Genomic DNA, 26,491 nt, shown 5'->3' with positions numbered 1-26,491 from the left:
CAGTTTAAATATTGACTTCTAAGTATCCCCTTATATACAAGAACTCTGTCAATACAAATCATTTTCCTCCAAATTTTAAACCCTTATCTCCAGGGTTTTTCTCACTATCACATTCTATGGATTTTTCATTAGTGGGTGTTTACAAAGTTGGATCATTAAAACAAAAGATTTTCTACTTAAATGGGTATGATTTATTTTTTTTGCAGTGAAATGGGTAAGGAAGAAGAATGTAACTGCTCAGAAAAAGAAATCTCAAGACTCCTTTTAAAGAGGCAGTGAGATTTCCAGGTGTAGGTGTCAGACTGGAGGAAATTGGGGATTAGGCAAAGGGAGTGTAGTTGACTCTGTGACCATGGGTGAGGTCTACAAGTCAGAGAAATGGAATGAAGTATTCTTACTCAGAGGGGTTATTTGGAGAAAGAAGCATAGCTAATGAAACTCAAGAACCTTAACAGTTTAAATCAAAGAACTTTAACAGCTGTATGAGAGAAGGGTTTAATGTATGTTTATTTAAAAATAATGCTTAGAGGGCTTTGGAAAAAGGTCATAACTGTTATACTTAGGCTGTACTTTGAAGAGAGGGCTATTACCAAGCAGATTGAGACCTATTACCGAGTGTTTAGACCACCAAATATAAATAAATGTCTCTCCAATCTAAGTATTTCTGTTATTACACCAAGATAAAATTTGAAAAGAGAAAAAAAAAAAAAAAAAAAAAGCCTTCAGATATTCCTAACAGTTTAAACATGATTAGTTACATTAGTAATTTCACTGGTTTCTAAAGAAATGTTTAGAAGAAATTCATTCATACAAATAAGGGGAGAGGATGTGTTCTTATCATTCTAAGCTGTTTGAGCAAAGAGACTTCTTAATTTGACATTTCCTTTTACCATGTGGCAAATCATTTGAAAGCTAATGAGTTTATATTCCTCTGATTTCTACCTTCTGATCACCTAAGAAAAGCCTCGCTTTTCCCCCTCGCATGAAGTATTATGACTTCAAATCTGCACCTAAATTTACATCCACTTTAGTTGACCTCTGGTGGTCTGAGGCAACACAGAGTAACTAATCTCTGCAAACCAGTACTTGGGTTCTAGCTCTTTAAAATGTATTTATTTTTACTTTAAGGCAGGCCACCATTATAGCTCTGTGGAAGATTTCTGTTGCTAGCCAAGGTTCAGGAGAGCAAAGAAACCACCAGAAGCTTTTTTCACTTGAGTGATTCATTGTTTTTCCCCGCCCTCTCCTCACACGCTGTTATTTTTCCATCTCACTTTCCATGCAGATTGCTTTTCCTTTGGTTTTCCTTTGTGGTTAAACTAACAAGTAAAAACCCACATTGGGTTTGGCTTGTTTTATAACATAATCCACCCCTTTCTTGAAAATCCCACCATCTACCATGTCCCAACTTGTCTGCCTCCAATGAAAACTGCTTCCTTCATAGTTAACCTTTAAGATGGCAGGGACATTCAGCTCTTCAGGCTTTTAACAGACTAGGAAAAAAAAAAAGGAGAGACTTCCAATTATAGATGTTTTTTTTTACACAGTTCTCTGACACAGTGGATAGAATTGTAAATTTTTCTCATTGCTAGTCACAAATCATGAGCCAGGTGTATTTTTCTTTTGTGCTGAGGTGAGTGGTGTAGTTATTTGCTTGCCGCTTAACATTTTTATTCCTTTATCCACAATACCTTAAAATTATAAAATAGAGGAAATCTTGTCAGAAGATGTATTTGCTTTTAATAAACGCTGACTTTAGTATTTCTCTGTACAGGTGAATTGGAAGCTTAACTGAGGGCCCCATACCTATTTGATCTCCGTTTCAGTCAGGAGCTCAAAAATGCAGATTTTTCTTTAGAAAATTCATAAGACCACATTCTTTAATCTCTGGAAATTCTAAAAGATGCTACAAGTAGCAAATCTTACTTTTTCACAGTTTTAGAAGGCAACTTGGTAGAAATTAAGACATGAATTACAGCCTCAAAATTTCAAAAAGAATTTTTGTTGCTATTTTCAGATATGGACTTTTTTGATAGTTATTATATTTAATGTATTGACACTTACTATTTATTTACCCTATCTCCTGTAGAATCTGAGACACCCAGACTCCTTCCACCCTCTCTCTTTTTCTCTTTTTCTCTTACACACAACACACACACACACACACACACACACACACACACACACACACACACGATTTTTGCCTTGCTATGTGTACTTCAATCTGATATATCACTTCGGCTTTGCCATTTATCTATTTTAATCTATTTCTGGATAAATTCTTGAGAAATAAAAAAAATTTATTTTTGGCCACAGACATGCTAATGCCACCTTTCAGTAACACCTTGTACCTATTATACATTGCTTTCAGAATAAACGAAAATTCTCTACCTGCAATATTTGTTGGTATATTTTCTATTTTCTAGATACTAAAGAGTCTCTACTTACTTCCCCAAATCTTTCCACAGCCCCTAGTCCAGAAACATCATCCTGGTAAATGTAGTATAAAAAATATAAGTGGGGCGCCTGGGTGGCTCAGTTGTTAAGCGTCTGCCTTCGGCTCAGGTCATGATCCCAGGGTCCTGGGATCGAGCCCCACATCAGGCTCCCTGCTCCGCGGGAAGCCTGCTTCTCCCTCTCCCACTCTCCCTGCTTGTGTTCCTGCTCTCGCTGTGTCTCTCTCTGACAAATAAATAAATCTTTAAAAAAAAAAATAAGTGACAAAATGATTTAAGTTCTTTTAAGCTTGTTGGTGGGTGCTATGTTAATTCCTTCTGTAAGAAAAAAACGGCGAAGAATCTTCACTTTTTCTTTTTCAAAAATTGAATTCCTTTTTTATATTCTTCTTGAAAGAGAAGAATTCTTTTCTGTAGAATAAGAAATCTATTAGATGATCATTTTAAAAGCACAAACAGATATTGTAACCAAACTGTATTTAGCATGAAGTATCATTTAATTACTGCCAATTTGAAAAACTTTGGAAGGATTGTTATCTTTCAGAATATTTAAATAATATTGTTATTTTATTAAGTGACGAAATCTGAGATTACTTTTTGACTTTGATTTGCTAACTAGAATGGACTAATTTTCATATGTAAACCAATTTGTTCACCAGCAATAAGTGCTAGTTAATATGAGGAACAACATAGGAATACTTGAGGCCCTTTATACCTTTTTAAACCACATGTTCAATTCCTTTGTGTGTGTGTGTGTGTGTGTGTGTGTGTGTGTGTGTGTGTGTGTGTGTGTGAAAGAGTATCAGGTCCAGCCAGGTTGAAAATCATCCAAAACTAACAGATCTCAGACCTGCTTATAGGTCTGATGTTTTTGTTGCCTCTTCCCACTTCCTTGGATGAACCTCACCATCCTACGTGAAAACAAAATGGCAGGTAATTGGACACTCTGGCCAACCTTGGAGAGGCTATCCTGAGCTCCCCTTAGAGCAATATCTCCTCAGGCACTAGGAGGAAACTTCAGAATGTTGGGTAGTGGAGAAAATAGCTAAAAATCAACAAAAAACCGAATTCTCATTTCTTAGTTTTATTGTGGTTTGTGGAAAGGATGTGGGTTGATTGATCGTTAGTGTAATAAGCCATAGCATCTGATTGTTCACCAGTGAAAGAACAGCTTTTAGAGTAAAGGACATTTAATTTCTGTCTTAAATGGTGATCTTCAGCATGGCCTTTGATAATAACTGTTTTATTGCAGCCTCAGAACCTCAGACTCTACCACCATCACAGTCAACTCGAGGCAATGAATCAAATTGCCTTTGATGAGTGAAAAAGAAACCTCTTCCTTTAGTACCCTTTATGTTCAATTTTGTCCTTAGCTTGGGCTTTTTAAAAATTTCTTAATTGTCCTTCAGGTCTTTATTTAAGCCATTTTGGTCAGAAGATACAATCTTCGCTTGTGCTTTACTAAGCAGAGGTTCTGAAAACCGTACTGATTTTGATCGGACACATTCTGTGTCATCCTTCTTGTATTTGAGTACTGTGTCCTGAGCTTATCTTAACCTAGCTGTTTCCAGGGGAGGACCTTGGCTTACTTCTTTTTGTAGACATTTTTGTGTTTTCACATTCAGAGGTGTTTATCTTACTTTCAAAACTAACATTCGCAGATTTTCTTGAAAAGTAGTAGGATCTTTCCAGATCTAAACATCCTGATGTGTCACTAGACAATTCATTAAGAGAAATAGAAAACCTAACCCCAATATTTATAGCTTCTTTTTCTTCAAGAGAGCAAAAAATGTGTTCTGCTGGTGCCATCTCAGCCAATTACCCATATTTTCCTTCATAACACAAACTTTTGGTCACTTTATTGCATTCATGTCCTCCAAATGAGAATCATGCTTTCGTTTGTTTGTTTTCTCCATTTCTCCTTCCAAACTTAACTGACAAGACTACATTTTTGTTCATTTCGTCTAATAACACAGGAATCTATTTAAATAAAAAAGGACTATCTCACATGGGTAAAAGTTTCACCATTTATAATCGCTCAACTTTGTAATGAGAAATCAAGGATTTTTCATATCTAAATAGGTTTTATCATTTTTCCTTTGATTTTGATTCTTTCCCTGATGGTTTTCATGCACTCTTAGGACCTGGAACTCTGGAAACCAAACCTTCAACATTCGATAATACAGTTATTCAGTGAGCTTTGTTTCCTCTTTTCCTGTCTGCTGGTATCTTAGGACCAGGCTCACATCAATGGAATCATCCATTGATATCCATTTGTGTGCGTGTGTTCTTTGTTCTGACTTGCAGAGAAAAAACATTTTAATTCTTTAGTTTTATAAACTGTATCTCATCTTTAAAAAGTTGTCTTGCCTGAAATAACTTCTGAATTCAAAGCCTTTTTATACATGCTGTGTTAACTTGTAAACTTTTTAATGCTAAATGAAAAACTTCTCCTTTTGAATCTTAGGACAAATAAATTTTAATTTGTATCCCTAGTGGCTCCTTAAAGGTGCCTTTCTCATGTTCCTGTTAAACATACACCATCAAAACTTTCAGGAGACTGTCTTCTCTAAGGTCTACAAAGTTTTGAGTTTTCCATCTCAAAATGGAAGAATAGGGAGCTCTTTAACGTACGTACGTACTTACGTACGTTAAAGACCTCATTTAACTGGGTAAATGAGGATAGGAAGTTGCAAAACAGAAGGGTATATACCCACAATAAGCCAAAGGACTTAAATGCGCTTCTAAGGTATATGTAGTATTGTTGTCAGTTTTTAGAGCTACTGCTCTTGTACTAACTAGCTAATTTTCTTTCTTCAGCTCCACCAAAGACCAAACGACCAGGTCGTCGCCCCCGCCCTAAAACCACACCTAGTCCAGATGTGCCCAAGTCCAAACCTGGTAAATGTGACGTTCAGGGTTCCAGTTAGCATAGAAAATGGAACATGGTAGTTTTTGATATGTTAGCTTCCTATTACCGAAATAGCTGGGCTTTAAGAACCAGTATAGTTGATTTTTATATTTAAGCATATATCCTTCCTATGTTTATGATATATTGTTATTTTTTACTTGCAACTATTAGGTACACACAGGAGTAGGCTGCCCACCAAGTGGATTATTAAAGTAGGGCACCCTAAAAATCTCACATAGGATGCGGGTTTATGGCAAATGGGGTGTGGGAAAGCAAGAGGAAGAGGGGGTAAATGGGAAAAGTAGAAGGGAAAATCACATTCAGAAAACATAGGGCTTAAGAATGAGGAGTAATATTTCCTTCCTCAAGATGCTGCTGCTTGATATAATTAGTGTTCTTGCTTTTTGCTTCCCTAGCTCTGGAACCTGCTACAGTACCTCTGGAGCTCTTGGTGCCCACAATCGGTAATTCTACTCTCCTCCAGTTGCTTTCACGGAATGTCACTTTTGCTTTTCCTACTCTCCACCCAGGCATGACTGCAGTTCCACCACTCCATCACAATTTCATTCCATGCTTTTCCTCACGTTTCCTATCTGGGTCTGAAGAGCCTGAAGATAGGAGACTTCTAGAAGAATCCTACCTGTGTGCTCCTTTAAGGAAGGTCTGTGGTCTTAGATGCAACTTCTTGGTTCCCCACAAACCCTTTCTCCTTCCATGTCCTTCTGTCGGGAAAACCTTCTACTCTTTCTCAGGCAGGGACTTCTGTGCTCATCCTGGACTTGACAAAGGGTAAAATTTTATTCCAGTGCCATGATTATCATTTCATTGCTTTACTCATTCAACTTGTAAGATCTTTTCCCTCTTAAAAAGCTGCATGAAATAATGGCTTCTTCAGCTTTCTGTTTCTTTGAAGAATGTTTTTGAGTATATTTTGATAACTAGAGACATAAACACCGTTCTTGTTCTGGGGTCAAATATGAAAATAGTGTGGTCTTTGTAACTTGAGAACATTAGAAGTCCCAAACTTGTTTTATTGTTTTGGGTACTAATGCTATTTGACTGTTATTATTTCATTATAATTTCTCAGCATTCACAATAAATCTGCTTTACTTTGGAAAATTCCAGAAATCTGTAGCCATGTCACCTTCTGTATAATTTAAAGTGTTTGTGGATTATTTTCCAGGTCTCCTACTAATAAGCAAGTTTCAAATTTCTACTTAATATTTTTATGCTATAAAACCTTAGAATTAAGAAAGAAAACTATTGCACTTGTCATCTCTGAAATTACTTTTATAGAAAAAAAGTCTTATTATCGTTCTGTTACTTTGCTCAAAGGCACATTTTGAGCATTTCCTAAAGATTTTCCTTTCTGAAAAAGCAGGAGAAATGGACACATTTCCCATCCTTCCCATACCCCAGGAATCAATTTTGTTGTATATCCAGTGAATTTATATAGGATCTTTGCTCAAGCATATGTGTCTTTAATTATGACAGTTACGGCTATGATCATTATGCTAATTTTTAATACCTTTCTCTTTAGCATCAAAACCATCCAAAAGACCTAAAACCACACATAGACCAGATGCATCTCAAATCCAGCCTGGTAATCACTACTTTCATTGCCTTGATCTATAACTAGGAAAATGGTGTGTAAGTAACACTAATCTCGACATTCACAGCTCTGCTATGACACTAATTATAGGAACTTCCTTCAGATTCAAAACCACCAAAGCAATTACTTCCTAAACCCCAAACCCCAGTACAACCAGATACGCCACCAACTAAACCTGGTAAACACGATTTCCAGTGCTTTAGTTTAAGAAGCTTTTTCTTTGGGAATGTTGTTGAAAATGTTTACAATTTGCCATACTATATAAAGCATAGAAAACAAAATATTATTTTGTTCATTATCTTTTCAAAGTAACTACATCAATTGTTAAATGAACAAACCAATGTGTAGGAAGTTAGTGAATTTCACATCTGATAGTCTGACAGGTTCCACTTTCTTAACATTTTTAGACTTTGTTTTCTGAATTTGGGTATGTAATAGAAACCTGATTTTTCTGTACCTGAAACATATTTGAAAGTGATTTTAGCATTCACCACTAGGTAAGACTGGGAAGGCTGACACTGTGTTCATGCTTTATAGGCACATAATCAGAGACTGACTTTCTCTAAAATACCTTAATGACATTTTAAACAGCAGCTATTACCTAAGTGATTTCCTTTGAAATAAGATATTTATATAACAGTTCTAAAAATTCAACTGTTTTGCAATTGAAATTTTCTCCTAAGGTTCCAATTAGTACAAAATTCTGATTTAGTAAGAGTATCTCTCATAATAAGCTTATGAAGAAGGCAATTTATATCAACTTAGAATAAACCAGGTTCTGTATCCTATGAATTAAGCATCAGTGAGCACCTGAAAGTTTAGACCTCTTTATTTTGCTTACTTGTATCTGTTTATTTTTTATGATGCAGTCTTTAAGCCTGTTACATTTGAGACGGAAGCTCCCTCTCCAACCATAGGTAATGATGTCTTCCTTCTTGGTTGACGTTTCTCTGAGCTCGCCCCTCTCATCTCTGTCATGAACTGCATTCTCTTATGTATACGATGGTCATTCATCATCTTTTTCATTCATTATTTTCAACAGGGAACTTTTCAACATCAAAAGACATTCTTACTTCTGCTGCTCAGTTTATAACCCCTGAATGACATTCTTCCTTTGATCACGTTCAGAGGATTCAGATTGCTTGCAGCAACTGACGCTGTCAAGAGTCGCAGGGGCTGAGAGCACATCCATCCTGCAATCCAGGAAATCTTTGAGATTTCTGCTTTTATGTGTCTATAGTATATGGTTATGGGAGAGAAGCAGTTAAAAAGCTGGTTGGGGCTTGAGACAATACCTAATTGTCCCTTTCTCGCAAAAGTCCATTCCTCTTTGATTCTGTACTATTCAAATGCACCAGGACGTTTCTGCTGACAAATTCATCTTGTGACACTGATTTCCAAGCAAAACAGGTATCCTCTTTTTTGTTTGAAGGCAATCAGTTTTGGATATCGTTGCATCCTGTTGCGCTCGCTTTTTCCATCTCTTCTGTGGGCCATGTTTTCCATTAATTCCCTATAAGATGTTGTCAGATGTGGCTTAAACCAACTGCTGTGACATATTAGTCAGTGAAAGGCAATCTCCATACAAATGCTCACAGTGTTTTCATGATAAGATGTTAAATGTTACATTTAGTCTTCTGGACTTAATGAAAAATAGAGACGCCAGTTTTTAAATCCGAGGAATTACACATCACGATTAGTTTAATATCTATGCATAATTCAATCATTTCAGAATATTATAGAATTACAGGAATCCTGTTTATATAGACAAAAAGTTGAATTATTACTCTTCAGACTTTTTTCTTAATCATCTCTATTGCCCACTTGAAGAATTATCCCCAAATTTTTCATTTGAAATAAAAAAATAATAAGAAAGAGTACCCCATTTATTATGGAGAAAAGGCACAAGTTTATCTTTTGCATAACTGTCACACATCTCCAATAAACAGGCTAATTGAGAACATTTTTAAAGATTCTCCTCACTACCACAGTTGCTCAAAACAAGTAACAATGGTGGTGAAAGCCTTCCAAATACTAACAGAAGCTTTTGCAGTTTTTCAGAGTAATTTAAAATACATATTAGACAACTGAGATGTTTTTAGAACCAAGTTTCCAATGTAGTTGGAATCGGATAATTAAATACAGAAAAAAGCTTTTCATTGGCCTCATAGGGATGCAAAATACAAAAGGTTTGTCTATTTTATGAGATAAATGGATACCAGAGTACAGCCTGTTATTAGAGACCAAATACTATTTTACAGTGTTCAGAAATGCGTTTTAAATATTACAGGGTAAAGAAGATTCATTTTCAAGATATTTTCCTTCTTTTTGTATATTTCTTAAATCTCTGTTGTTTATTGCTTTTGGTCAGTTCCTGCCACAGACCTTGAACCTGTAACTCTGAGAACTGAGACTCCCACGACAACGTTAGGTAATGACTTTTTATCTCTAAGCAAGTGCATTTTCTGCCCATTGTCTAGTCTTGTTGCTATTTTGGTTAAGCGGTTTTCTTTTTCTAAGATTTTCTCATCTCCCTCTCTTGTCACTCAACTCTATTCTTCATTTTGAATGTTGAGGATGTTTAAAAGAAGTTATTCAGTTAGTTACTTGGTTAAGCCTGTATGCAGCTAGTATAGAGCATCTATCTTCCATATTATCCAGCTTTATTGGTGCTTTACAGAGCCTGTGATTCTGCTCAGTGTTCTGTGGCAAAGCTAAATTTCAAATACAATTAGGAGTCGCTACTCTAAAACATCAATTTTAATTCTATGGACACGGATAGAAGGTTGTGTTAAGATAGGCAGGGCATTTTTATTGTCTACCAATGATTTTAAGAAAAGAAATGTGCTTATTCTAATGTTTAATGGGAGGTATGTCTAAGGTAAATAATTTCTAAGTACGATCTCCCAAAAGCAGGTGAGCCTGGGTCCCTCTCTGATATGGACGTGCTGTGTTTCTGGGGTCAGGATCCCTTTTGAAAATCTGACACCAATAATAATAAACTTTTTGGATTATTAGAATAGTGTTATACACTCTTTATCAAAAGAACCGTCAGTGGACGCCCCAAAATTTCTTGCATATAGATGATAAAATTCCAAAACCAAAGAGATAAATTATTAAGGCTTAAAAGAATCTAGCAAAATTTTAGAAAACCTAGACCCACGTATCATCCTTCTTGAGTTTCTGGAGTTATAAGACAACATTAACCAGTTTCCTTTCTTCAGCTCCAAAAACATCACAACGACCAAGAACACGCCGTCCACGTCCCAAACATAAAACCACACCGAGCCCAGCTGCATCTCAGAGCAAACTAGGTAAATATGTGGTTCCTGGTACCTGTGGAACCCTGTGGATGTGATTCTTGTGTGGCAGTTTAACTTGCCACCTAATAGCTCTCGGGACCCTTCGGTGTGAAAGCCTAAGTAACAAGAGCTCTATTTAAATAACTGATTTCCTTGTGCTGCTTGGTATCTTCTTGGAACCTTTGTATTTTATTTGCTTTCTCTGAAAAATTATATTTTTCCTCTTTGATTCTGGTTTATCAAAAACTTACCTAGTTAAGGATCTAACTAGCGTATTTAGCTCACTTAGTCACACATTTTAAGGGCTACATTAGCATCTGTGAAAAATAGTTTAGAAATAACAAATGACTTCACTTGGTTGAGGAAAGAAATTTCTTATGTAGACACTGTTCATAAATAGATATAAAAGAATATGGGCAGAAGCAACATATTTATTGAGTTTGACCAACTGTCAGGCACACAGTTAATTCTTAGAGAAGTAAAAGGTCCGCAAGCCGGTAAATGTGATGTGGACCTTGAAATGTATAGAGCTTGTAGATGGGTTGCAGGGATAGGCAGGAATCAACGGAGGCGGGGAGGTACCATATGTGTGGGTGAGAGTAGAAGGGTAGGAATTAGAAGGGCAACCTGATTGGGAGAAAGGGGAAAGACAATGTTCGCCTAGCTTCTGCCAAGAAATTTTGGTCCGTGATGCCACTTTGAGATGGGTCCATGAAGAGGACCTTGAATGCCTAATTTCAATGATAGGATTTAAGCCAGTTGGCTACAGCACACTCTCTTTTCCTCCTGGGGTCAGGCCTTTTCTGTCCTGGTAACAGAGAAATGCACTGACAAGTTTTGACACTGCTCCTCTGTATCTTGTTCTTTTATATGACTTTGTTTGGACAGAAGTCTTGGTCTTCTTCCAAAGTGGACTCTCAACAACAACAACAAATCTGTTTTGGTTATTCATTACAGTATCTGCTTAAATATATCAACTGTTTCATCTGTCATGACCTAGGGCCTTGTTTTCCAATAAATTATAGTTTCACATTCTTTTCTCATAATTTTTAATCTTAATGTTCCTAGACAGATGCCTAGAGATTTTTCTAAGCAGCATTTTTTTTTATTGTTGTTGTGTTATCAGATAATATAAAAACAAGCAAAACTTGGAGCCATGTGGAGATACTAAGGATATAACCGTTTCATAAGAACAAATATCTTTGTACCCTCACCTCAGAACTTTAAAATTTTTGCTTTTTAGTTGTAGAACCTGTGCCACCAGGTGAAGTTCATTTTCAAGAGAGTTTGATGACTTTTCTCATGTGTCTGACATTTCTTTTTTCAATTACTTTTGATCATTGCTTGCTACAGACTCTAAGCCTATTACTCCTGGGACATATTTAGGTAATGATCATTTATGTCCGTTAGCAAGTGCTTTTTCTTATTATCAAGGTTCTCTGTGGTGCTATATAGATGATGATGTCATAATTTGTCATCATCCTATTACAGTATTCAGCTTACAGTGTAAAGGCTTTCTTTCTAACAGAAATGTGTATGGACTTAATAAAGACCACTATCTGCCCCACATCCCAGCTTCAGACTGCATCATGTCAATCTGAGTCTCTGTTTAAACAGTACTGTTGTTAGAGCTAAGGTCCGAATATGATTCTCCATATATCCCCTCCTTAGACCACCAATACAGTATCGATTACGATACCATGAATTTTCTTTAGGCCATCTTACTTTCTATATTTGAAGTTCTCCCTAACTTTTTTTCACTTCGTGGATGTTTCAGCAAATTTTTTATGCTTATTCTAGTAAATTACCAAGTGGAAAATTTGCCCAAGCCTTGTCACTTTAAATCACAGTTAGAAGTGAATACCCTAGGGTGGTTTGAACTTCTCTCACGTCATCATATTTTAGGAGCAATTTGTAACCAATTTTGGATTAGGGACACTTTCAAAGAAATGACAATTCCCCATCTTCATTTCTTAAACATAATTGTATTATAATTTTTAATCTTTGGCGAACTCTCAATTTTAAAAGGAAACTTATTAATATACTAAAGGAGAAAATATCAAACCAAAGTAGCAAAGCTCTCACCACTCAAACTGACAAATTTTAGAAAGCTTAACTATGTGATATCATCTTATTTAGAGTTTATGGAGCCATCAACACTATATTAATCCTAAATTTTCTTCCTTCAGCTACAACAACAAAGAGACCTCGTCGTCCACGCCCCAAAGCTAAAACCACATCCCATCCAGAAGTACCTCAGACCAAACTGGGTAAATATGTGGTTTCCAGTTTAAGGAATTCAAGCAGTCTACCCCAGTTGGGACCCTAAATTCTGAGGATACCTAGTGTAATATAGTATCACAAACAGAGGTTCTTCCTTATCTTTTTATATCAAATGCCACTCTTTTTGCTAAGGGTTTAGTCTCTCAGTGAGTGTGGTATCAGCTTCCTTTTGGCTATCTGTAGTATGTGCGGTAAACAGACCTTAGGGTGACCCCCTTCTCCCCACCCCTGCTTCGTCCCATTCCCATGCTTCCTGCTTCTTGGTATTAAACAGAGTGTAAGCCATCTTTCCCCTGCTCTTTCCCCCTTAGAAGGCATAGAAGCATTATTTTTACTGGTAAAATGAAGTTTCTGACATTTCATGTGTTCATAAAAATCTCTTTGGTTTCTCTCATTGATTTTGATCCGTTCCTACCACAATCTTTGAACCAGTTATACTTAGAACGGAGGCTCCAGTGACCACACTAGGTAATGACACATTATGTCCATCAGCATCTGCTTTCCCTGCTCATTTGAAACCCATTCCATCACCGTCATAACCATAGCTGCTTCTGCTTCACAAGACTCGCATGTCATCCTCTATTGTCATTCAGTTACTCCTTAATCTATTGGAGAGTATGAAAATCACTCATTTGTTTTCAAAAGAGCCAAATACAAACTTAGTCTAGATTATGCGTCTGCAACGTAATTCGTGTGAATTTATGGCATCTCACCTCCATGTAACCTATTTTTCTGAGTTTCAAACATATGGGGGTTGGGGGTGAAGATATCTATCCTTGATCTAGGCTGAGTATTGTCACAGCTGTTACAGTGTGACATAATTCTTGAGCAGATCTAAATTCCTACATTTTTATTTTGTGCATGATTTTGGTTTTGTTTTGCCATTTTAGGTAATGATGTGGTCTTCTTTCAGTAAAGGCCGAAATAGAAAATATGCTCAATGCTAATTTAAAGTGCCATCATTAGTTTAAATTTACCCTACACCTTCACTGCCACCGCCATAACTCTGAAGTTTTGGAACTTTTTTTCATTTAGAGATCCTTATGAAAATATCCTTGACATATAAACTCATGTTTCTGCGTGACTTTTGTCTTCCAGAGTAGTGTGAATGACATAAAGAGACAGTTATTGAAGTGGAAGCAAATATCTTAAGCTCAGAGGAAAAATTTTCTGACACTTCAGTAATTAGAACTAGTATACTCCTATTCACAGCTTCTAGCCCTCAGAACACTCTGTTAACCTGAGGTTTACTTCCTTCAGCTCCCAAAGTGCCTCAACAAACTCATCATCTGCGTCCCAAACCTGAAACCACAGGGAGTCCTGAAGCCCTTCAGACTGAACTGTGTAAATGTGTAAATCCTGACTAAGCCCATCCCGTGGGGTCCAGAGAAAATGAGGGAGCAAGTCAGGGTTAGCAGCTTTTTCTACTCTAGAGTAGCCAGTGAGAACGTGGTTGGGGGGCTTTAGGTGGTAGCTGAATTACTTACGCTTGTGAATTAGAATCTTCTCTCTAAATGTTTGATTTCTCATTCAATTCTATTCATCCTTTAAATATTGAACATATGTGGTAGAATGAAATAGCTACAGAACGAATGTATGTTTGGGTAAATAAGAAGTTGTTGTTGTTATGTGCCAGGCACTATTGTTAGTACTTCATTTTTTTCCATTTTTTCCATTTTTTTTAACTTGAATTCAATTAACATATAATGAATTATTGGTTTAAGAGGTAGAGATTATTTCTTGTTAACTACAAAGTTAAGGCATAATGAAGGTCTAGGGCAGAAGTTGGCAAACATTTTCTATAAAGGGCTAGATAGTCAATATTTGGGGCTTTGTGAGCATATTTTGCATATTTTTCCTTTTTTTTTTTTTACAACCACTTAAAGAATGGAAAAAAATCATCCTTAGCTCTCATGGGCTATATGAAAATAAGCCATGGGTGAGATTTGGCCTATGGGCCATCATTTGTCAACCCTTGATTTAAAGAAACAATAAGGGAAGGATTGAGCGTTGAAATCACCGTAGATCTGGATGACTGGGGAGTAGGAGGATGGAGAAGTACGCAAGAGACGGACACGTGGGCAGGGCCAGTGAGGAGGGACAGAGGCTTCTCTGAGCAGTTGAGGCTGTCAGGTTTCTAAGTGTTGATCAGAACATTTCACTGAGGCTGCTGCAGCTAAATGGGCCCAAAGGACCAGCTGAAAAGGTATTTTGAATGTTGGACTTAGGAGTTTGAATTTCATGTGAGAATCATCAGTATCTGTATATGGTCATGCTTTCCCCGCTTACCCTGCTAAAGCTTAGACTGAGAGCCTGCCCCTTATCCTGCTCTCTTAAGAGCCTAATCCTAATCCTAAAAGCCTAATCCTATGAGGCAAAGTTTGTTGTCTCTTTCCAAAGATGAGTTTCCAGCAAGACTGGTATGGTCTATTTTGGTACACTAGGTATTTGGTACACTGACACTAGGATCATGAAAGAGTGAGACACTTCACGGGCACTTCACAGGGACAATTGTCTACTACAAAGATAACCCCTACTAAGTGATAAATTGGTACCCAAGTGCAGAGAGACTCCATATCCCTCAACTCAGAAAGTTAATAGATTTTGCTTTGTACTCCAGATGAATTATTACTTAGGTGCAATTATTTTTGCAGTTCTGAGATTGTGTAAATGTTTAACATTTCTTTTCTTTTTTTTTTTTTTTACTATTTTCGGTCAGTTCCTGCTATAGTCCTTAAACCAGTCACTCCTAAGAAAGGGGCTCCAGGGACTGCATTTGGTAATGCCACTTTCTAACCTTCAGGAAGAGCTTTTCCTGCTCATTGTCAAACCCATTCCACTCATTGCCATTCACTTACATTCTTTATCTTTTGAGTTGAACATGCATAAAACAAATTACTTCTTATTCTTAAGAAATCCATGCCTGAATCTAGTTTGGGATATCTTCCCGCCCTGTAACTTACTTTAAATTTTTTTCATGCCACCTTCTATTTTCAGCTTAATCTGAATTCTCTGTTAAGGCAAATTTCATATATTCATGTGAGCACCTGATCCTGATCTATGCTAACCAAGCTGTGACAGGGAAGTTTCTTAATATATCCTTTGTACATATATCTTTTTTATCTACCTGTTTTTTTGTTAACTTTTGAGTAACATGTTTTTAGTAAATTGTCTAACAGATACTGTAGTCAAACATAGTAAGTTTAAATAGTAAGCCCCATCCTTAGGGTAAATCTGACTACCCCTTACTCTCCACCATAGTTTAGAAATGATTTTTAACCTTTTTAATACAGTGGGGGGACTGCATGATATGGTATGATGATATGATAAAGGGGTGCTTGCCTAGCTCAGTCAGTGGAGTATGTGACTCTTGATCTTGGGGTCACAGGTTTGAGCCCCACGCTGAGTGTAGAGATTACTTTAAAAAATAAAATCTTTAAAAAAATGATAAAAAATACCAATCTTGACTCTCTGAATTAATAACTTCATTTTTATGTCAATTTTGCCCCCCAAAGTATCAATAACAGAAGAAGATACAGTAGCATAGTAGGGGCAAATTTTTCACACTAGAAACATAAATTTTATGAAACTCAAGAAAAATCTGTCAAGCCGTAGAAAACAAAGAATTTTTTTAAACCTCATAATTTGCAGAACCATAAACCTTATCTTTTTCCACTTCCAAAAACATCCCAATGGACACTTCATTCACAAACCAAACTTAAAACCACCCCAAGTCCAGATGAACCTGGGACTACACCAGATGAAACCTCAGTCCTTGGTTTCGGAGCCTGAGAGCCTGTTACTGGCTGAAAGTGTAAACCCACATACCCTCTAGTGAGGGAATCATGAAGAGTCCTTCTGCCTTCAGGGTTGGCGAGTAGTACATGTTCGGAAGATACATAATGTTTCCTCTAGCTCAGGGTAGTAGGAAACACGTTTTACTTCATCTTCAGGCTAGCTGAACACAGAACCTTTTTCTGCATACAAAGCCTACAGAAGGAAAATAAGGCAGGGTGTTTTTGCAAATTGAAGATTTTGGGGGGTATTTCAACATTAAGTGTTAGGCTCATCATATAAGGTCTTAAAGAAGTAAAGCATCATTTTGGACCTCAGTAGGTCAGGAAAGGAGTTTAAGTCTTGAAGTCACATCAGAATTTGTACAAGTGGACAGGTGAGAGTGAACAAAGACAAAAAAAAAAAAAAAAAAAAGGATATATCTAGCGGGAACCAGAGGGGCAGAGGTTCTTCTTTGGAGAGTCAGTCAAAACTTCTCATTGGTGATTCCACATTTGGATAAAACCACAAGAAATTGAAGGAGGGCTTGAATGTTCCATTCAGGAGTCTGATGTTGTTGTCACAAGCATCAGAAACATTTTCTTTCCACACTGGATGAAGTTTTCCCTGTACCGAGAGTGGATGGCTGCTTTACTGGATGCCAAAGACCGAGTGGTGCCCCTGACTTGGTCCTCTTGAATACCCTTCTTTGGACACAAGTCACAAGATCTTTCCAAAGTTGAGTTCTCAGCAAGATCATCGTAGCCATTTTTGGTTATTTGTGTGATGGCTGCTTGGATCTGTAGGAATTCTTTCTGCAACCATAATTTGATAAACATAGTAGATGTCTTCTTTATTCAGCACCCACTAAAGTGCAAGTTAGTCTTTTACATGCTTTTCAAGATGGTTAGGAATGTATTAGGTAAAAGCCTAAAAATGTCCTAGAGTCTAGTACTAACTAGTAGAACTGTTTCCCTCTTGTGGTGCTAAACAGAGACTACAAGTAATGACTATCTCATGAGATGAAGAAGTCCTGAACTGTAGTTTAGCAAAGTCTGGACAAAACAATTGACTTCCTTTTGTATTAGCTTGCTAAGGCTGCCATAACAACATAGACCGGTTGGCTTAAACAATAGAAATCGATTTCTCACAGCTCTGGAGGCTGGAAATTTAAGATGATGGTATTAGCAGTTTTAATGGCTCCTGAGGCCTTTCTCCTTGGCTTGTAGATGGCCTCATTTGCTGTGTCCTCACATGGCCTTTCCTCTATGTGTGAGCATCCCTTATGTGTCTCTCTATTCTTATAAAGTCATCAGTCATACTGGATTAGGGACCTACTCTTAAAACCCCATCTAATCTTAATTGCCTCTTCAAAGCTCCTATCTTCAAATACAGTCACATTTGGGAGTTAAGGCTTCAACATAGGAATTTGGGGGAGATACAGTTCACTCCACAGTCTACTTCATCTAGAAATAAAGTAATAATTCTAGATGAAATACTATACTGACCAAATACATTTTGAAGTGAATTTCATAGCTCCTTATACATTTTTTAAAAACCTCTTTTGCTTATTTTATTACTTCAGTTCCTGTTACAGACCTTGAACCTATTACTCTTAGAACTGAGACATCTGGGACAAAATTAGGTAACGATTCTGTGCAATTCCCAAATGCTTTTGCTGCTCATTGTACATTCCGTTCAGTCTCCATTTCCTGGCTTTTCCTCCTTCATGAGACAGCCACCATCATCCTCTGTTACCATTCAGTCACTTCATCTGAAGAATCCTGAAGCCTCTTAAAAACAAGTTTCCTATTGTTTTTATGAGAGCAGACATTAGCTTAATCCAAAACATTGGTTCCATTTGGTATGTTTGTCATTGTCATGTTATCTCGTGCTTCACTGAACAGTGTTCTGTGTTAAAGTCAAATTTAAAACAAATTGGGATCTGTTTCTTATCTAGGCTGATCAACAGTAATAGCTATTCTTACGCTCCTTTGCCTGTCTAGGTTGCTAAGTTTTTAAAAAATTATTTGCATGATATGTTTGTTTCTTTGTTGGTGCTTTAAGTAATGACATGTTTTATTACTAACTTGACAAATAGGAAATTACCTAAACCCAAAATTTTAAATTACAAGCCCTCAGTGTGACCCTAACCTCCCCTCCCTAGCACCAGAGTTGAGCCCTCCTTCCCATTTTTTCCCCAATGAGGAAATTCTGTGAGTGTTTAATTACAAGTGCTAATCTTTATGCCTTGAATGAGAAACTGAGCTACATACATGAGCTTGCGGGCAAAATACCACCAATGATAAAAAGAAGACACATTGCCATAAAAGGATTAAAAATATTAAATTACAGAAAATGTCCTGTAACTTTTGAAAATCTTAACAGCTCTTGGAAAAACCTCTCCTCAGAATCCAGAGCCTTAAGACCTAGAGTAACGCAAAGCTTTTCTTTCTTCAGCTACTAAAACATCACAAAGACCCCGTCGTCCACGTCCCAGACCTAAAACCACACCAAGCCTTCAAGTACCTCAGACCAAATCCGGTAAATGTGTGATTCCTTGGTTTAAGGGTGAGCCCAAGTAGTCCCAGTAGGAACCCAAAACAGTGCCAAGCTGTTAGTGGCTCTAAGTGTGAGGTCATGAGCCATGATCAGTAATGTCTGCTTTGCCTGGGTGTCAGAGAATGTGGCTGGGTGCAATATATTTGGTACCAGAATATCTTACTCTATGTGAGAGTCTTCTTTGATATGCATTTAGTATATTTCTTGCTATCAACTTCCATTCAAATTTTATTATACATCTTCCTTAGCAGAGCTAATATATTCAGTTCAAGTAAACAAAAAATTATAAGTCCCTTGTATATTTTTGGACCAATATTGACAATTGTGGGTGATATGCCAGCAGTGGGAGACTTTCTAAAACAGTAGAGTTGGGTATATGTTTGCATGATACATTAAATATTGACGTTGCAAAGAGGAAAAGATCAAGGTTGACTAGACTTGGACGTTGGGCCTACTAAAGGATTTCAATAAATGGAGGGAAAAGTGAACCAAGGCAGAAGGGCTAGACATGTAAGGTGGTAGAGGGTTAGCCACAATGGCAGTCCAGTGTGCCTAAAACAGACTGTCCTACTTCCAGATGGCCAAAACAAGGTTATTGATGATGCTGCATTTGGAAGAGTCCAGACAGCCAACTGAAAGAGAATTTTGAGGACCTAATTCAGGAGCTTAGTTTTGATACAGAGACATCAACTGTCTTTGATTTCTGCTTTATCTGGGCTTCAGATAAAGCCAGACAGATGCTCTCCTGAGTATTACAGACTGAGTGACCATCTTTATTCTCTCTTATGTGCCATGGTTTGGATGAGTTCTCAGAATGATCAACATAGTCCACTTCAATGATTAGCTTTTATATCTGTTTCAAACTTATAAACTGTTTATTGTATCCATGTTTACTTAAACATAGTAAGTGTACATTTTCAGCTTCCATAGAAATACAGATTGATCAGATTTTTTAAAAGACAATTTCTTTTCTAACTGTATGTTAGGTCAATGAATAAGAATATGTTCTAGTGCAGAGTTTATCAGAATCCATTAGCTAAAACCTAGCAGAATTTCATGTTGACTTCTTTAAGACAACCAAGATAGTTCAAAGGCTAAGCCTAAGACAATGACTATAGTTTGGCCAAATCTTCAAAGAATAATCACCTACTCTTTCCTTCAGTTAGGAGGTTAATTTTTTTTGTTTGTTTTTGTAGAAGGATTGATACACAAGTAGATTTGCTTAGATGTGAATGTTCTGACTTTTCATGTGTTTTAAAATTTCTTTAATTTACTGTATTTTGGGGGCAGTTCCTGCTACAGTTCTTGAACCTGAGGCCCCAGGAACAACATTAGGTAATAATATATTATCTTTTCAACAAGACTTACTCTGCTTTTGTCAAACCTAGAGTTTCATCTTGTTTTATGTGACCATATGTCATTCTTTTTGGACATTCATTTACATTCTTAAAATTATGAAAACTCTTAAAACTATCTGCCATTTTTAAGAGAACCAGTCATACATGAACGTACTTCAGGACATTTATTTGCCATGTAACCTATTTGAAATTTTTTCACGTTATTTTGTGTTTTATTTAAGCCATCTTGGTGGTAAAAAAAAAAACAAAAACTCATTTTCAAACATACTATGGGTTTCTACCTCTTATCTATAAAGGCAGATAAAGCCAAATAATAGCTATCATGGGGCCAAGAGGATCCATTTATCTCACATCTATGTTTCTACCTTTTATTTTTCTATTTGTGTGATATTGTTTTGTTTTATTTCTATTTAGGTAATGATGTTTGTTCTTGTTTTAGTAGTTACATAGAAAGTGTGGAAAGATGAAAAAATTGGAATTATAAATCTCAGATATAATATGACCATCCTTCATAATACATTAAAATTTAGCAATGGTTCTTAACCTTTATGTTGCCCAATCAACCCACTCTATGACACCTCGATTATAATTACTAATCTTTATTTCTTGAATTAAAGAGGGATTTTTTTTTCAAAGAATCTTCTATGGTAAAAGAAATTATATAAGAAGTATACATGACAAAAATCTCAAACTAAAAAGGCACATGTCTAACAAGTTGTAGAAAATCTAGAATCATATTTTCACCTCTCATTGCTTCCAGAACCGAAGTAATGTGGTTGTGTAGTAACCCTACAATTTCTTCCTTCAGCCTCTGAAACATCACAACAGACACGTCGTCCACGTCCCAGACCAAAAACCACACCAAGTCTTGAAGCTTCTGAGTTCAAACCAGGTAAACAAGTGTTCCTGGTTTAGAGTTTCAGCAGCCTAACCCAGCAGGGTCTCAAGAGTAATTCCAGTGTTTGGAAGTAATGAATAGGCCCCATAAAAGTAAAGATATAACTTGTGTTAAACAGCAGTTCCCACTATAGAGATGGCAAGAGGAACACAGTATGGGGAAATCTGTGGGGCAACTGAATGCCTCATGCTTCTTGAGTGAAATCTTATTCTGTCACTGTACATTTTATTAATTTCCATTTATGTCTTGAAAATAAAACTTCTTTAGAAAAATTAGGCATATTCAGTTCAAATTAACAAATAGTATCTTCAGTATCCCCAGGTCATATTAGCACCTTTGGGGGTATAAATTAGGTGTGGGAGACATGTTTTAGTCCTCAAACCTGCAAGAAAGGTGAGAACAAAAGATAAGATAGATGGCATTAGACAGCATGTATGCAAAGACAAGATCAAGATTGATTTCTGGGTGCTATCAACAAAATGTGCTAGGTACATAAATATGTAGATCTGGAAAAGATAAACAGTGGAGCCTTGAAACCACCGTAGTACACAGATAAGTAGAGAGGTAGGAATAAAATCAGAAAGAGTGGATATAAGTGAGACCAACCAAAGGAGAAAGTCTAACTGTAGTACTAGTATAAAAGATGTCTCACTAGACAGTGATAGTCAAATCTTTCTGAATCTTGATTGGTCCATGGATTCTCATGATAGAGATTCTTAGGCATTTGATGGAGCCATTGAGATTTGATCAAGTGGACATTAGTAAGCTCTTTGTTGCACATGAAGGCATGTTCCTTCTTTGCTTAGAATGAAGGGATAACCTGCTCAGTTCATCATGCTGCAGCCTCCCATTCTTTCCAAAGTTAAGTTGTTAGTAATACCCACACATCCCGCTTTGACTCATTAGTTAGAATCAGATCATCAAAGGAGGAATAAGGAAATAGTTACCTCACTTAGGTATGGCCAAATTTTAGGAAATCGGTGGTCTACTTTTTTAGTTGAACAGTTTTTAGAAGTTGCTACATAGTTCTAGAAAGTATATGAATAAGATTCATTTTGAAGTAAATGTTTTGAGGGTTTTTAAATTTTTAAGCAATCATTTTGTTTATTTTTAATACTTTTGGTCAGTTCCTACTGCAGACCTTGAACCTGTTGTGTTCAGAACTGAGACATGGGTAACAACACAAGGTAATAACACATGCTCCTCAGTAAGTACCTTCCCTTCTGATTGTCACACTCATTCCATCAACATCATAGCTACAGGTTCTTTTACTTCATAAGGACTACATCATCCTCTGTTGTCACTCCATGAAATTCTTCATCCTAAAATTTTGAGGACTCTGACTCTTAAAACAAGTTATCCCTTGTTTTTAAGAGAGTCATGCGTAAACCTAACTCAGGTCATCTGTTGTACAAGTAACCACCTGAAATTGTTCTGTCATCTCATGTGCTTTTTAACCATGTTTTGTTAAAGCTGGGTTTAAAAAGCAGTTCCTTTGATGCTACTGACTGTTATGGTATCAGGAAATTTCTTTGTGCCTCTGAAGTTCTTTTTTTTTTTTTAACTCTCTAATATCTGTCCTTTGATAAATATTTTAATTATATGGCCTTATCTTAGTAAGCTGTCAGAGTTTGTATCTGACTATGGCTGCCCCATAATATTTCTGCAGTGGGACTTACCCCTTTTGTTCAATAGAAGAGAACTATGAACACTATTTCACTTCTTGAATTAATAACTTAATGCTGTATGACTCATTCTCAATGAACTTGCATTTATAAAAGAATATATATTACTATATTAAGGGTGAAAGTTTCAAATTAAAAGGTTGATAAGACAAATTTACTAATGTAACTTTAGAAAATCTGGAGTCATGTGTCATGCTACCCTTAGCTTCTAAACTATGGACTCTGTAGTAACCAAAGGTTTTCTTTCTTCAGCTCCTAAAACATCAAAACGGACCCGTCGTCCACATCCCAAACATAAAACTACACCAACTTCTGAAGCACCTCAAACAAAACTGGGTAATTGTGGGTTTCTGGTTAAAGGAGTGAATCTTACCAGCTCTTGGGAGTCTGGGATTGATGCTGGTGGGAGGAGTGATAGCCCATGTGAGCCCAGTAACTGGTGAAGGCACAAGATGATGTACACTGATCCCACCATTGACTTAGCAAAGGAAAACATTGTTTGGGGAGATATCTATGGCAACTGGGTTCCTCATGCTTTGTGCATAAAGATCGTCTATTTTAATATGTATTTTGTTACTCTTGCTTATTTCATTCCATACTTCTCTAGAAGACAAAATGTCTTAAATAGAACCAATTATCTTTATTTTAAGAAACATTAAGTGCCTTTTATTTCCCCCCAGAGCTACATCAACAGCTGTGAGGATATCACAGATGTAGGTAGCTTGTTTTTACTTCTCAGTCTATACTATAGTCAAAGTCAAAACCTGCCCCAATAGGAAACATTCAAAGATTGAACCAAGGCAATGTGTCGTGCCAATCAAGATTATTTTTTTGCAAGTGTTATAAACCCCTATGCAATTAGAGAGAAGTTTGTGAAGGCCAGGAATGAGGAGTTAGGAAGAAAGCAGGAAATCTTAGAATTGAACAGAGGCAAAAAGTAGGTATTGAGGCCAGCCTGAGGGCACAGGCCTCCTGGAACAAGGGAAGTACTGCTTTTAAGTGGTAATGATAGTAGTGAGTTTGGAAGGGTCCCTAAGGGCAGTTGAAGAAAGTTCTTGAAGGTATGACTCAGAAGTTTGGATCTGAACCTAGAAGCATTCATGGTCTTTCCTGCAACCTCTTCCACATGTATAGGTACCACATTTTTGTGTTTAGAGCAGAGAGCTGCTCTACTGGGCACCACACACTGAGTGGTTGTTCCTTATCCTAATTAGTTGAATGCCTTTGCATCATGTGAGTTCTCAGCCCATTTCTACTCATGAGTTCTCAACAAGATGAGCATGGTTAGCTTTGCTTTGTTCTTTTCTATGCCTCCTTTCAAACATAAAGGCCATTTACTGTGTCCATCTTATTTAGACATCCTATCTTCTTAAAGCTTCCACAGAAAAAGCAACAATTGCCAGAACACTTTTATTAGTATATATCTGGTAAAATGTTTAAACAAGTTTCCTAGGGCAATAGTTGGAATTGGGTACTTAAACACCTAAGAGAATATTGTGTTGACTTTGAGATGCTTAGCAGACTATGTAGGCTATCACTGACTATTTCCTAAAAGAATGTTTACCTGGTTATAGGATGGCCAAATCTTTAAGTATTTAATTTCAGAAAAAAATTTAGTTGCTATACATTTATTGAAGCAATGTTATACTGGTTAGATTTAATTTGCTGACTTTTCACAAGTGTTTATTTCATTGCTTTTCATTAGTTCCTACTACAGATTTTGAACCTGGCCCTCTTAGAACTAAAGCTCCAGAAATCGTGGGTAATGAGAATGTGTGTCCTTCAGATAGTGCTTTTCCTGCCCATTGTCATACCAGTGTGGCCACAGGTCCTGTGGCACCTTAAAACCATTTTAACACCCTCTGTTGTCTTCCATTGCAGTCTTCACCTTGAAATTATGCTAAGCTCTATATCATCTGTTAAACTTAAGAAAACTGTGAATATGCTAATTTCAAGGCATCAAAGTGCCATGTAACTTGTTCATTGTTGTTTCATGTGATCATGTGTATGTGCCAAAACAGCACTGACTACTTCAAGCTTTGTTTCAAACATGAATTTCCATCCCTTATTTGCACTGCTTACCCTTCATCGATTGCAGAAATACCATGTTCTTGAATCATTTTTTATTGCATTAGGATCTGTGTGATTATACTGATGGATCTATTGTTTCAAAAAACAATGTTTTTAGTTAATTGTCAAAATTTTAAATGTGTCTAAGTCTTGAAAGTTTAAATAATAGGCTTTCGTGATAGAGTAGGATGATTCTTTCTTCTTTGCTAAGAGAATTTAACAGTGTTTCTTAACTTTTCTTGAGTCAAAGACTACTCTGAAACATTGATGAGCACACTGCTTTATGTATTGATCCTCATGCTTTCAAATAAATAAGCTCATTATTATACCCATGATTATTTAAGTAATAAGCATTTGTCTCAACTTGTACAGAAGTACTAGTAGAATGACAAATGCTTTTTCCAGTAGAGTTAGCAAAGTATAAATATATATAAATGTGTAAAAAAGTTAGTCTAGCGAAGTTTTACATATTAGCAATGATCAGATATTCAAACATCTAGGAGAACTTCTTATGGATCACAGTGATATTTCACAGAGTACAATGCTGTATCTATTTTATGAGATTAATGGGTACTTTGCCAGAGTATGGTCAAATCTTCAGAGTAAGTGTTTCTTTTCTGTCAGTCCTAAAGCTTAAAAATTGACTTTTGCGTGGTTAGTCTTCAAGTGAATTTTTAAAATCTCTTTGGTTTATTATTTTTTACCAGTTCTTCCTACAGCCCTTGAACCTGTCACTCTTAGAACCAAGGCTCCAGAAACATTAGGTAATGATATTCTGCATTCCTCAACAGTTTTTTCCTGCTCATCATCAACCCATTCTATCATAATCATAATCACTTCGTCACCAGCTTTATAAAACTGTTTTGTAATCTGCTGTCCTTCAACTTCATTTTTTTTTTTCTTCTTAAGGGCATTGAAAACTTTTTTTTTTTTTTAAGATTTTATTTATTTATTTGACAGAGACACAGCGAGAGAGGGAACACAAGCAGGGAGAGTGGGAGAGGGAGAAGCAGGCTTCATGCCAAGGAGGGAGCCTGATGCGGGGCTGGATCCCAGGATCCTGGGATCATGACCTGAGCCAAAGGCAGATACTTAACGACTGAGCCACCCAGGTGCCCCAAGGGCACTGAAAACTCTTAAAAGAAGTTATCTATTGTTTTTAAAAGCTATGCATGGACCTAGGAATATCTGTCAACTATGTAATCTTGAACCTGTTTTATTTATTTTTGTCTAAACAGGGCTCAAATTTAAAGCTGAGTTTTAAAGTCGGTAATGTCTGTATCTTCTCTTGACCAAGCAAATGATAACAATTCGCATGGTATCATAGATTCTTTGGAAAAGTTCTATTTCTTGGTGTGAAACCTATAACCCCGCTACCTACAGCATGGCTAGAGTCCGTAATTACCTTCTTTTAAAGCTAGAGATTTATGAGTTTCCTCACTCCTTGACTTAACTTTATGTGTGAGTTTTCTCTCTCAAGAATCTTTGGTGATTAAAAAAAATAGTTAACAAAATAGGAGAAAATATTTCAATCTTGAGATACATATGCCTTGAACTTCAAGGCAATATGATGCATTTTA

General features: G+C 36.6%; 1 protein-coding gene across 10 annotated transcripts in view; it reads left to right on the top strand.

Annotated features, from left to right (window-relative positions):
* Positions 1–26,491, top strand: part of ABI3BP (ABI family member 3 binding protein) — a 238,445-nt gene that overhangs the window by 138,522 nt on the left and 73,432 nt on the right. For 3 of the 10 annotated variants that reach the window (XM_028119206.2, XM_088025991.1, XM_088025921.1), the window contains 22 exons: positions 3,709–3,750; positions 4,598–4,628; positions 5,269–5,357; positions 5,784–5,831; positions 6,908–6,970; positions 7,083–7,157; positions 7,849–7,896; positions 9,351–9,410; positions 10,204–10,293; positions 11,635–11,667; positions 12,471–12,549; positions 12,971–13,032; positions 13,825–13,908; positions 15,284–15,343; positions 17,924–17,983; positions 18,799–18,882; positions 20,191–20,235; positions 21,067–21,150; positions 22,284–22,343; positions 23,094–23,177; positions 24,547–24,603; positions 25,619–25,675. The exons of 2 other annotated variants lie outside the window; for them this stretch is intronic. In XM_028119206.2, coding sequence (XP_027975007.2) covers positions 3,709–3,750; positions 4,598–4,628; positions 5,269–5,357; positions 5,784–5,831; positions 6,908–6,970; positions 7,083–7,157; positions 7,849–7,896; positions 9,351–9,410; positions 10,204–10,293; positions 11,635–11,667; positions 12,471–12,549; positions 12,971–13,032; positions 13,825–13,908; positions 15,284–15,343; positions 17,924–17,983; positions 18,799–18,882; positions 20,191–20,235; positions 21,067–21,150; positions 22,284–22,343; positions 23,094–23,177; positions 24,547–24,603; positions 25,619–25,675 — 1,395 coding nt within the window. Of the gene's footprint in view, positions 1–3,708; positions 3,751–4,597; positions 4,629–5,268; positions 5,358–5,783; positions 5,832–6,899; positions 6,971–7,082; positions 7,158–7,848; positions 7,897–9,350; positions 9,411–10,203; positions 10,294–11,634; positions 11,668–12,470; positions 12,552–12,970; positions 13,033–13,824; positions 13,909–15,283; positions 15,344–17,923; positions 17,984–18,798; positions 18,883–20,190; positions 20,236–21,066; positions 21,151–22,283; positions 22,344–23,093; positions 23,178–24,546; positions 24,604–25,618; positions 25,676–26,491 lie in introns of all 10 variants that reach the window. 5 more of the 10 variants (XM_088025941.1, XM_088026066.1, XM_088026040.1 and 2 more) reach the window with 5 other exon arrangements.

The sequence above is a fragment of the Eumetopias jubatus genome, unplaced genomic scaffold (assembly GCF_037043125.1).
Source record: "Eumetopias jubatus isolate StellerSeaLion01/CBP00866 unplaced genomic scaffold, mEumJub1_p1.0 scaffold_1, whole genome shotgun sequence".
Taxonomy (NCBI): Eukaryota; Metazoa; Chordata; class Mammalia; order Carnivora; family Otariidae; genus Eumetopias; species Eumetopias jubatus.
This window is presented reverse-complemented; position numbering and strand designations above follow the sequence as displayed.